Genomic DNA, 13111 nt, shown 5'->3' with positions numbered 1-13111 from the left:
CACAAGGTGGTATGGTATATGGCCATACATATACACACACATGGCCATATGTGCAAATTATAGATAAATCAGACAGGAGAGTTTGAGTGATTCTAATGTTAGGCTATTTTCTGGGAAGACTACAAATAGTTATAAATGGCCCATTTGTGAGATTGACTTGTCATTTCAATAGGCATAGGATACAGAATAAAATCTGGGTTTATGATTGTAATTCAACTTTTCCATGGTTTGCTTAGATACACTACATGGCCAAAATCATGGGCATTAATATGGAGTTGGTCCACTCTTTGCTGCTATCACAGCCTCCACTGTTCTGGGAAGGCTTTCCACTAGATGTTGGAACATTGCTGCGGTGACTTGCTTCCATTCAGCCAGAAGGGAATTAGTGAGGTCGGGCACTGACGTTGGGCGATTAGACCTGGCTCGCAGTCGGTGGTCCAATTCATCCCAAAGGTGTTTGATGGGGTTGAGGTCAGGGCTCTGTGCAGGTCAGTCAAGATTCTCCCCACTGATCTCGACAAACTATTTCTGTTTGTACCTCACTTTGTGCATGGGGGCATTGTCATGCTGAAACAGGAAAGGGCCTTACCCAAACTGTTGCCACAAAGTTGGAAGCACAGAATCGTCTAGAATGTCATTGTACACTGTAGCATCAACATTTCCCTTCATCGGAACTAAGGGGCCTAGCCCGAACCATGAAAAACAGCCCCAGACCATTATTTCTTCTTCACCAAACTTTACAGTTAGCACTATGCATTCGGGTAGGTAGTGTTGTCCTGGCATCCACAAAACCCAGATTCGTCCGTTGGACTGCCAGATGGTGAAGCATGATTCATCACTCCAGAGAACAAATTTCCACTGCTCCAGAGTCCAATGGCGGTGAGCTTTACACCACTCCAGCCGATGCTTGGCATTGTGCATGGTGATCTTAGACTTGTGTACGGCTGCTCGGCCCTGGAAACCCATTTCATGAAGCTCCCTACGAACAGTTCTTGTGCTGACGTTACTTCCATAGGAAGTTTGGAACTTGGTAGTGAGTGTTGCAACCGAGGACAGATGATTTTTACGCACTTCAGCACTCGGCGGTCCTGTTCTTTTAACTTGTGTGGCCTACCACTTTGCGGCTAAGCCATTGTTGATCCTAGACGTTTTCATGTCACAATAACAGCACTTACAGTTGACCGGGGCAGCTCTAGCAGGGCAGAAATTTGACCAACTGACTTGTTGGAAAGTTGGCATCCTATGACGGTGCCATGTTGAAAGTCACTGAGCTCCTCCGTACAGCTCATTCTACTGCCAATGTTTGTCTATGGAGATTGCATGGCCATGTGCTCAATTTTATACATCGGTCAGAAACGTGTGTGGTTGAAATAGCCGAATCCACTAATGTTAAGGTTTGTCCACATACTTTTGGCCATGTAGTGAAAATGCACATAGCCTATAGCTCCTTATTGGCCAACATCTTATTTCAGATAGTCTTCAGTAGCCTAGAGAAAAGATAGGCAAGATGTAAACTGAACGATTTAGCAGATTGCTGTGTTCAAATTAACAGACTCATTTATTTGGCCATTAATAATTGCATAATAACATAATACTACAACAACAATACACTGAAGTTATAGGTTATTTATTAAATCAGTTTGCCAGCTCCAGGAAGGCTACACAAGTGGCACAAATTGATTTGCAATGACTCCAGTGATATAGTCATTTCAACACATTTACTGTATCAAATCGTAGCCTACAGTTGCCTACAATGGCATATAAATGAATAGGCTACTTGATGGCCAACAGATGCAAATGTAACATTCTCCACATTTAATGTCAGTTTCATTGAGAACTTTTCCCCATAACAGAAGCATGTGAGTGAATTCCATAACTTCCATTTCAATTTACACTCAAGCATAATGACAAGTTAAATAGCCTACCTACCACTTGTAAAAAAATTCACGACCTGCTTGTGTGCTGCTCTGTCTCCTCTGACTCTCGTGGACTAAGCTGCACACACACCTCGGGCCCCACCCACCGATCAATAACTCAGCAACAGCACTGCCTGATAGTCAGCAGTAGAATGTCACAGTGAAATAAAAATGTTTTAAAGAGAAATGCCATGGCGATCGCTGTGTAACTTAGAAGTAGCCCAAAAACCTGCAACCCACGACCAATAGTATTAGGCCAATTTACAGTATAAAATAAATGACAAATATGTCAACCCTGCCCCTATAGGAATTCCGAGGTATAACCAATCAAACCTAGATCATAAAAAAAAATGGTAACCTTTATTTAACGAGGCAAGTCAGTTTAAGAACAAATTCTTATTTACAATGACGGCCTATCCCGGACGATGTTGGGCCAATTGTGCGCCGACCTATGGGACTCCCAATCACCGCCTGATGTGATACAGTCTGGATCAGACATCAGTAGAGTACACATATCGAAAAAATTGATAGTATATTACTTACTGCTACACATTATGATTCTGTATTATTATTTTTGTTATTATTAAGACACTTTTAATTATATCACACGTCCCTCCTGTCAAAGTATCCACATCTCACCAAAATATAGGATTAATATATAATGTACAGATAGATATGTGATTCGTGATATTTCAGACAATATAGGATATGTCATGGGGTACATTTTGTATTGGAAAAGATTTCCATAAACTGAACCGATCTTCTCGTACTCCACTCCAGCAGGTGGTGATAAATCAAAATGTGTTACCTCTTACCAGAGGAGGTTGCCCGCGGAAACGGACAGAATCCAGGAACTAGCTACTTCGGAAGCTACTAAACGTAATCTAAAATGTCTAAAATACAGCTGTTAAGAGTGTTTCTCAATGAGCGATTAAGAACTGCTGCTGAGGAGATATTATGGGCAGTTGAAAAAACGATAGCAGAAGAAGTTTCCCGTTCAAATGAGGAAAATGACCGTCTCCAGAGGCAGCTTGAAATCGCTCTCATCAAGCTAAACAGAGCAGGTTTGTGATTACGTTTGTCTATTCAACCGTTATTGTATGAAAATATCACATCAGCTTTTACAGGTACATAGTTATGTCTGAATAGTCATAGAGCTCGCCAGCTTGTAGTCCTAAAAACCGGAAATGAGTTATCAGGTTCGTTCAGCCGTTCCTATGGAGGGAAATGAATGGGGAAAGAATGCAGTTCGGTAGGGTCTGATGCTTCTTAAAGAATGGGTTTTTAGGATAAACTACGAAAATAAGGTCTGAGGTTAACACAGGCTTAGGAGTACGTTTTGTTCTATGAGATGATCAGTCAGTTAACATAACCTTTATGAATTAAGAAGCCTTTATGTGCTTGTTTTGATGACATACATGCTTCACAAAAAGTAACGTTAGCTGATGATGATCTCATAGAACAGTAAGATCTGAGCCTGTGTTTACCACAGACCACACGTTCTGTGTTTATCCAAAAACCCTACAAAAAAACACATTAATTTCACCCATAGGCTTTGGCCAACGAGCAATGGCAGAGTTAATGCCTACAAAAATACACTGTTAATAATTCTCTCTATTGTAGGCTTACAGGTTTTCTATATCTCATCCTTCCTTTCTACTTGCCTCTAGACATCCTCCAACAGTCAGTCTCGGAACAGGTTCCCCCTGAGCAGCAGCAGTGTGTGCAGGAGTGGAGCCCCAGTCTCGGACAAGAGGACCCAGAGCCTACACAGATAAAGGAGGAACAGGAGGAACTCAGGACCAGTCAATGGGAAGAACAGCTTCAAGAGCTGGAAGATGAAACCAAAGACTCCATATTCACTAATGCCTTTATGGAACCTGACTGTGAAGACCCAACTCGGCACTCATATCTTTATCAAGCCCAGAATGAGGGAAAAGAAGAGAGAGACTCTCTACCTAGCACCTCAACTGCAAATATCAAAGCAGAAACTGGTGGAGAGGACTACAGATTATCAGAACCAACCAGTGATTCTCAGCCTAATTATGCAAGAAATCCATACTGTTCTGCAGCTCAGAGGGAAAACATTGATTGGATGGGAGTCGGAGGGCCTCCGTCAGGTTTTAAACCAGTCAAATCAAAGAAAAGATGGACAGGAAAAAGACAAAGCTCCCATATGAATACTAAGGGTAGGAAATCCACAGAGTCGTCCGATCTGAAATCACCCAGGCAAAGGGATAATGCTCCTTGCCGTTGTAAAGTGTGTGGAAAGTCTTTCCAGTACATGGGTTCGTTAATGAAACATGTGCAAACTCATACAAATGAGAAAGAACATATTTGTGGTGTGTGTGGAAAATGTTTTGAGTCCACAGAAAGTATGAAACATCACATCCAAACTCACATTGCAGATAGGATGTGTTGTCATGTTTGTAGTAAATGCTTCACTAGCAATAGGGATCTGATTGTGCACATGAGAACCCACACAGGGGATAAACCGTATCAATGTTCTGATTGTGGCAAAGAATTCAGTGTTCGCAATAGTCTGAAAAGGCACATGAAGATTCATGCAGGAGGTAAAGGATATAGCTGCAGTCATTGTGACAAGTGTTTCAGCACTAGCTTTCGTCTGACATTTCACATGATGAGGAGTCACAGGGGTGAAATCATACAGGTGTCCTGTATGTAGAAAAACTGCTTTACCCAATAATGTGTAATCAGAAATGTCACACTGGGGAAAATGTGTATGAGTGCAGTGATTGCAGTAAATATTTCAGTGACAGTGGCTGCTTGAATTTCTAAAAAGTCCACACAGACCGCTGTCATATACGTTGCTCACCTAGATCTGTATAGTCCTAATGCTGGAGTAACTCGCCATTGTGCGGCCTTTGAATGAGCCTGGCTCGCAAAAAGAGACAACCTGTGTGTTTTTGGAGTTCTATTATAGTAGGAAAGGAAAGGAAATTAGCTACTAATGATAATACATCTAAAACATAATAAAAGTACTATGATTTCAAGTATGTTTTATTTCATTGAAATCTGTTGAGCTACTTTTTAATGCCCAATAAATATAAGCACAACGCATATACTCAGTTTGGACAGTATGTGCAGGAGGTTGAATTTTAGTTAGTGGAATTGTAGCCCAAAATAATTGTGGGCAAACTACATAGTCAACCACCAGGCTCTGTACACATTGACAGTCATTTAAATGGTTATGGACAAATTATAAACTGGGTGGTTCCAGCCCTGAATGCTGATTGGCTGACAGCTGTGGTATATCAGATTGTATACCATGGGTATGACAAATATTTTTACTGCACTAATTACATTGGTAACCAGTTCAAAATAGCAATAAAGCACCTTGGGGGTTTCTGGTATATGGCCAATATACCACGGCTAATGACTGTATCCAGGCACTCCCCAATGTGTCGTGCATAAGAACAGCCCTTAGCCGTGGCATACTGGCCATATACCACACCCCCCTCGTGCTTTATTGCTTAAATATACCACAGTAACACTTGTCTCAACTATACTGACACTGGTATTCTCTTCCAGGTAAGCCAGGCTTAAAAGTATTTCTGTAAATGTGCAGTTATTTGCTATTCCAACAGAAGGAATTCTTGGTCGGGCAGCAGATACCTCTGAATGATGGCCATCACATCTTTTTCAGTGCTGTGTTCAAAGTCATGTCTGTTCTTGAATGGTAAATGCCCAGCCAGCTCCCACAGAGCCACGTTGAAGGCAGATTCATAATTGGCACCAAAGCAGGACCCCCTGGGCCACAACAATGTGCACACACCCCTCCTGGCACGCACATCAGATTCCCCAGGTGGGCAGCCTGTAGCTACACTGTTCAAAAATATAAACACAACATGCAATAGTTTTTTTTATTTGACTAATGTTACAGTTCATTTAAGGAAATCAGTCAACTGAAATAAATTCAATACACCCTAATATATGGATTTCACATGACTGGGAATACAGATGTGCATTTGTTGGTCACAGTTACCTTAAAAAAGGTAGGGGTGTGGATAAGAAAACCACCATTTTATTTGCCTCATGCAGTGCGCCACATCACCATCTCATTGAGTTGATCAGGCTGCTGATTATGGCCTTTGGATTGTTGTCTCACTTTTCTTCATTGGCTGTGTGAAGTCGCTGGATATTGATGGGAACAGGAACACGCTGTTGTACATGTCAATCCAGAGCATCCCAAACATGCTCAATGGGTGACATGTCTGGTGAGTATGCAGGTCATGGAAGAACTGGGACAATTTCAGCTTGCAGGAATTGTGTGCAGATCCTTGCGACATGAGGCCATGCATTATCATGCTAAAACATGAGGTGATGGTGGCAAATGAATGACACGACAATGGGCCTCAGGACCTTTGTCCCATAGCTTATGCCTTCCCATACCATAACTCCATACATAGCCTACTTGTGGAACAGTGCATTTAGTGCAACATGACATAGATGCATAATACACGCTATCAAGGCCGACATCAATGTAAAATAACCGGAGCATAAAACAACTGACTTCGACTTAATCTCACATAAATCCTACACATAAATTGAAATAAAATGCATAAGTCGAAGAAATTACTTAGGCTTACAATCGACCTATGTGAGAACATAGTTACATTTCTGGAGATCCCAGATTTCTAAATTCCTTTTATAAGAAAATCCAAAGGGGTTATTAAACCATCTTTATTTTCTATACGCATAAATGAAGAAGGAAGAAAAATCTACACATTAACCACATAAGGATACATTATTTATTAATAATTGCCGTTCAATTAACCTATTAAACAACGATTGTAAGATACTAGCTTCCATTCCAGTAAAACGCTTAAAGTATGGTCTTTGTAGTTTGATTAATAAGTGCCAATCTGGATTTTTGAAAGGGCATCATATTTCAAACAATTAGATAATCAGGCTGGTCTTGGACTTGATGGAAAATAGTGATTTATTAGATGACAATCCTGCTATTACATTTTTTTTCTTTCAAAAAGGTGTTTAACACTGTTATTCGTGAGTTTATTTTAGATACATGGCACAATTTGTTTTTACCACTCTCAACAAATTAATATCCAATTTAATTTGGAAAAATATGCCACACAAGATCAGGAAGGATGTCCTTACCAACAAGATTTGCGATGGTGGTCTTAATGTTTTAGATTTTATGCTGTTTAACCAGACTACAAAAGTCAACTGGATTAAGAAGTGTCTCAAAAAAACTTAGTCTTTGGAATATAATATCACATTTTATTTTCCAGAAAATTGTGGGGCTTGATTTTTTACTCCAATGCCTTAATGCTGTGGGTAATATTTCTGTTAAATTAGCAACATTTCATAAATAAGCTCTATTGTGCTGGTCCTTGTTAAACAAGCACAACTTCTCTCAGTACAAATAATTTATTTGGAATAACAGTGATTTTAGATATAGAAATAAAACCTTATTTTTTTCATAATTTATTTGCCAATAACATATTTGTGGTTAATCAACTTATAAATGATCATGGTAATCTTTATACCTACAATCTTTATACCTACAATGAATTATTAGCCAAATATAACTTTGTTATGTTGTGTAAGGAATATTACATTTTAATGAAAGCTATTCCCAATGGAATCCTTCCTTACTTTACTGAAGGATCGATCAAGCTTTTCATTACAGTGATAGTGTAGAAATTAATGGCATCAATATAGAGTGCCTTGCGAAAGTATTCGGCCCCCTTGAACTTTGCGACCTTTTGCCACATTTCAGGCTTCAAACATAAAGATATAAAACTGTATTTTTTGTGAAGAATCAACAACAAGTGGGACACAATCCTGAAGTGGAACGACATTTATTGGATATTTCAAACTTTTTTAACAAATCAAAAACTGAAAAATTGGGCGTGCAAAATTATTCTTGGCATTCTCTCAACCAGCTTCATGAGGAATGCTTTTCCAACAATCTTGAAGGAGGTCCCACATATGCTGAGCACATGTTGGATGCTTTTCCTTCACTCTGCGGGCCAACTCATCCCAAACCATCTCAATTGGGTTGAGGTCGGGGGATTGTGGAGGCCAGCTCATCTGATGCAGCACCATCATTCTCCTTTGTCAAATAGCCCTTACACAGCCTGGAGGTGCCTTTTGGATCATTGCCCTGTTGAAAAACAAATGACAGTCCCACTAAGCGTAAACCAGATGGGATGGCGTATCTCTGCAGAATGCTATGGTAGCCATGCTGGTTAAGTGTGCCTTGAATTCTAAATAAATCACTGACTCCCTCCTGCAGCAAAGCACCCTCACAACATGGTGCTGCCACCCCTGTGCTTCACGGTTGGGATGGTGTTCTTCGGCTTGCAAGCATTCACCTTCTTCCTCCAAACATAACGATGGTCATTATGGCCAAACAGTTATATTTGTGTTTTATCAGAACAGAGGACATTTCTCCAAAAAGTATGATCTTTGTCCCTATGTGCAGTTGCGAACCGTAGTCTGCCTTTTTTATGGCGGTTTTGGAGCAGTGGCTTCTTCCTTGCTGAGCGGCCTTTCAGGTTATGTCGTTATAGGACTCGTTTTACTGTGGATATAAATACTTTTGTACCTGTTTCCTCCAGCATCTTCAGAAGGTCCTTTGCTGTTGTTCTGGGATTGACTGCACTTTTCACACCAAAGTACGTTCATCTCTAGGAGACAAAACTCGTCTGCTTCCTTAGCGGTATGACGGCTGTGTGGTCCTATGGTGTTTATACTTGCGTACTATTGTTTGTACAGATGAACGTGGTACTTTCAGGCATTTGGAAATTGCTCCCAAGGATGAACCAGACTTGTAGAGGTCTACAATTTTTTTCTGAGGTCTTGGCTGATTTCTTTTGATTTTCCCATGATGTCAAGCAAAGAGGCACTGAGTTTCAAGGTAGGCCTTGAAACTCTTATTGAATGTAAACTTCTGGCCAACTGGAATTGTGATACAGTAAATTAAAAGTGAAATAACCTGTCTGTAAACAATTGTTAGAAAATGTACCTGTGTAATACACAAATTAGATGTCCTAACCGACTTGCCAAAACTATAGTTTGTTAACAAGAAATTTGTGGGATGGTTGAAAATGAGTTTTAATGACTCCAACCTAAGTGTATGTAAACTTCTGACTTCAACTGTACATGATCAAATACAAATCTTAGAATCAACTATTAAAGACTACCAGCACCCACTGGATTCTCCAATTACATTGAATGAACTACAGGACAAAATACAAACCCTCCAACCCAAAAAAGACTGTGGAGTTGATGGCATTCTAAATTAAATGATAAAATATACAGACCACAAATTTCAATTGGCTAAACTTAAACTCTAACATCATCCTCAGCTCTAGCATCTTCCCCAATATTTGGAACCAAGGACTGATCACCCCAATCCACAAAAGTGGAGACAAATTTGACCCCAATATGTACCAGGGGATATGCGTCAACAGCAACCTTGGGAAAATCCACTGCATTATCATTAACAGCAGACTCCTACATTTCCTCAGTGAAATTTTTTTTTGTGAGCAAATGTCAAATGGGCTTTTTATCAATTTACCATACGACAGACAACTTATTCACCGTTCTCACTCTAATTGACAAACAAACAAAACAAAGGCAGTCTTCTCATGCTTTGTGGATTTAAAAAAAGCTTTAGACTCAATTTGGCATGAGGGTCTGTGATACAATTGGATGGAAAATGGTGTTGGGGGAAAAACATACGACATCATTAAATCCATGTACACAAACAACAAGTGTGTGGTTAAAATTGGCACAAAAAAACCTTTCTTCCCACAGAGCTGGGGTTGAGACAAGGACGCAGCTTAGTCCACCCTCTTCAACATATATCAATAAATTGGCGAGGGCACTAGAACAGTCTGCAGCACCCGGCCTCACCCTACTAGAATCTGAAGTCAAATGTCTACTGTTTGCTGATGATCTGGTGTGTCTGTCCCCAACCAAGAGGGCCTACAGCAGCACCTTGATCTTCTGCACAGATTATGTCAGACCTGGGCCCTGACAATAAATCTCAGTAAGACAAAAATAATGGTGTTCCAAAAAAGGTCAATTTGCCAGGACCACGAATACCATTTCCATCTAGACACCGTTGCCCTAGAGTACACAAAAAAACAATACATACCTCGGCCTAAACATCAGCACCCCAGGTAACTTCCACAAGCTGTGAACAATCTGAGAGAGAAGTCAAGAAGGTCTTGTGTGTCATCAAAAGGAACATAACATTTGACATACCAGTTAGGATCTGGCTACAAATACTTTAAATCAGTTACAGAACCAATTGCCCTTTATGGTTATGCGGTCTGGGGTCCGCTCACCAACCAAGAATTCATAAAATGGGACAAATACCAAATTGAGAGACTGTGTGCAGAATTCTGCAAAAATATCCTCTGTGTACAACGTAAACACCAAATAATGCATGCAGAGCAGAATTAGGCCGATAGCCACTAATGATGAAAATCCTGAAAAGAGACGTCAAATTATACAACCACCTAAAAGGAAGCGATTCCCAAGCCATCCATAACAAATCCATTACCTACAGAGAAATGAACCTGAAGAAGAGCCCCCTAAACAAGCTGGTCCTGGGCTCTGTTCACAAACACAAACAGACCCCACAGAGCCCCAGGACAGCAACACAATTACACCCAAACAAATCATGAGAAAACAAAAAGATAATTACTTCACGCATTGGAAATAATTAACCAAAAAACAGAGCAAACTAGAATGCTATTTGGCCCTAAAGAGAGTACACAGAATACCTAACCACTGTGACTGACCCAAAATTAAGGAAATCTTTTGACTATGTACAGACTCAGTGAGCATAGCCTTGTTATTGAGAGGGACCGCCGAAGGCAGACTGGCTCTCAAGAGAAGACAGGCTATGAGCCACACTGCCCACAACATGACGTGGAAACTGAGTAGCACTTCCTGACCTCCTGTCAAATGTATGACCATATTAGAGACACATATATCCCTCAGATTACACAGACCCACAAAGAATTCGAAAACAAATGAGAAACTCCCATATCTATTAGGTGAAATACCAGGTGCAATCACAGCAGCAAGATTTGTGATCTGTTGCATCAAGAAAAAGGCAACCAGTGAAGAACAAACACCATTGTAAATACAACCCATATTTATGTTTATTTTCCCTTTTGTACTTTAACAATTTGTACATTGTTACAACACTGTATATAGATATGACATTTGAAATGTCTATTCTTTTGGAACTTTTGTGTTCACTGTTAATTTTTCCTCTCACTTTTGTTTATTGTCTATTTCAATGTAAACATATGTGTTATGGGTGTAAGATGGCACAGTGATGCCATCTGTTGGTAAATATTCATTACTGCAAACTCTTGGGTTTTACCGGGGTGCTTGAGATACTCGGATGGGTTGTGATGTACTGAACAAGACTGGTTACTCGCATCAATGCCTCTGTCTCGTCATTTAACATTCAAACATGGTGTCAGAGTCGGATAACTAACCATGCTTTCCGCAAATTAGAGTCACCTGCTCTGGTTTACAAACAAAATTCTTATTTGTGTAAATTTCGCCCGGAATTGGCTAGTTAGCTTCAGTGTTGTTAGCACCGGTTAGACATGGCAGCGAACATTTCCCCCTCCCGCCGTCATGAAGCTCAGCGGGGATTGGAGCACGAACTGGGATACGTTTAGAGGTGAATGGGAGGACTATGCGCTAGCAACGGGACTTCTGGAAAAGGAAGATGAGGTAGTGGCTGCCACTTTGAGGACTATAATGGGAACTGAATGCCGACACGTATACAAACACAACCTGAACCTAACAGCAGCACAGCAAGGTAACGCTATAGCTATTCTTTATGCTCTTGAACATTACTTTACGCCAGCAAAGAACGTCATCTACGAGCGTTATGTTTTCGGTCGTTGCAAACAGGAGGACGGGGAGTCCATTGACAGCTTTGTCACTAGGTTAAGGGAAAAGGCAGCTACATGTGACTATGGTGCTTTAAGAGATGAACTGATCAGAGATACGATTGTGCTTGGCATAACTGATGAGGGCCACCCGCAGACGTTTGCTGAGAGAACGTGACCTGCCGCTGGCCTTGGCAGTGGAGACATGCCGTGCAGCAGAGGTTACTGATATACGGATGAGGTCCATGGAGCTAGAAGGCAACATACGGACAATGTCAATGCTACATTCAGGCAGCCAGTAAGAAATTCCCCTTTGCCACAGCTAATGCTAATCCTACAGCCAACTCTGCAGTAGACAACCCCAATACATGCCGATATTGTGGCATTTCTCATGGACGAGGAAAAGACCACTGCCCAGCCTATGGAAAAATATGCAAAATCCTGTGGTACAGCTAATCACTTCGCAAGGGTCTGCATGAAAAGCAAGAGAAGGAGGGTAAAGTGCACTCCATGGAAACAAACACAGATGAAGGGAACGACAGCACAGAGGATGTATATGCTAGCGAGTGCATAGGGGCAGTGAGGGCAAAAGGACAAAAGTGGTTTGTCACTCTGCTACTTAATAATAAACCACAGCAATGCCAGCTAGATTCAGGGGCCACATGCAACGTTATGAGCCTTAAAGACAAAAGGAGGCTCGCGCCCAGAGACAAACTCACACAGAGTAGCACCAAGCTGAAACTGTATTCAGGCCAGTTCATGACCTCTTTAGGCCTGTTTGTGACAGAGTGTGTTTTACGTGGCCAGAAATACACCCTTGAGTTTGAAATAGTTGAGGCTAGTCAACAGCCATTACTGTCAGGTTCTACATGCGAGCGCCTTGGACTTATTAACTTCACCATCCCAGCTGATCTTAACATTATAGACAAAGTCCAGGCTGGGCCCCTGAGCAAGGAGACACTCCTAAGCAAGTACCATGATGTCTTCAACGCACCGGTCGAGTCAGTTCCTGGGGAAGTCCACTTTGAGTTGGACGCAGCAATCCAGCCTGTCCAGTGTGCACCCCGCAATGTACAGTGGCCATGAAAGCAGCTACGAAGGCTCAGCTTGACAAATACGAAGCAGATGGCCACATCATATCCATCACCGAGCCTACGGACTGGATAAGTAATATGGTTATCGTCAAGAAACCAGACAAGCTACGGATATGCATTGATCCTAAACACCTCAACCGGGCTCTGCGACACTCACATTACATTATGCCCACGTTGGAGG

At 41.2% G+C, this 13111-nt stretch overlaps 1 protein-coding gene across 1 annotated transcript; it reads left to right on the top strand.

Moving 5' to 3' along the window:
- The first annotated feature begins 2723 nt into the window (after positions 1 to 2723).
- On the top strand, positions 2724 to 4993 carry LOC116356292 (zinc finger protein with KRAB and SCAN domains 8-like). Its single transcript, XM_031801402.1, has 2 exons — positions 2724 to 2980; positions 3587 to 4993. Exons 1-2 carry the CDS (start codon positions 2806 to 2808, stop codon positions 4600 to 4602), a joined length of 1191 nt encoding a protein of 396 aa, XP_031657262.1. The 5' UTR covers positions 2724 to 2805; the 3' UTR covers positions 4603 to 4993.
- The last annotated feature ends 8118 nt before the right edge of the window (positions 4994 to 13111 follow it).

Source organism: Oncorhynchus kisutch, linkage group LG22 (assembly GCF_002021735.2).
Source record: "Oncorhynchus kisutch isolate 150728-3 linkage group LG22, Okis_V2, whole genome shotgun sequence".
NCBI classification, from domain to species: Eukaryota; Metazoa; Chordata; class Actinopteri; order Salmoniformes; family Salmonidae; genus Oncorhynchus; species Oncorhynchus kisutch.
Note: the sequence above shows the minus strand (reverse complement) of the source record. Positions and strands in the feature narration are given on the sequence as shown.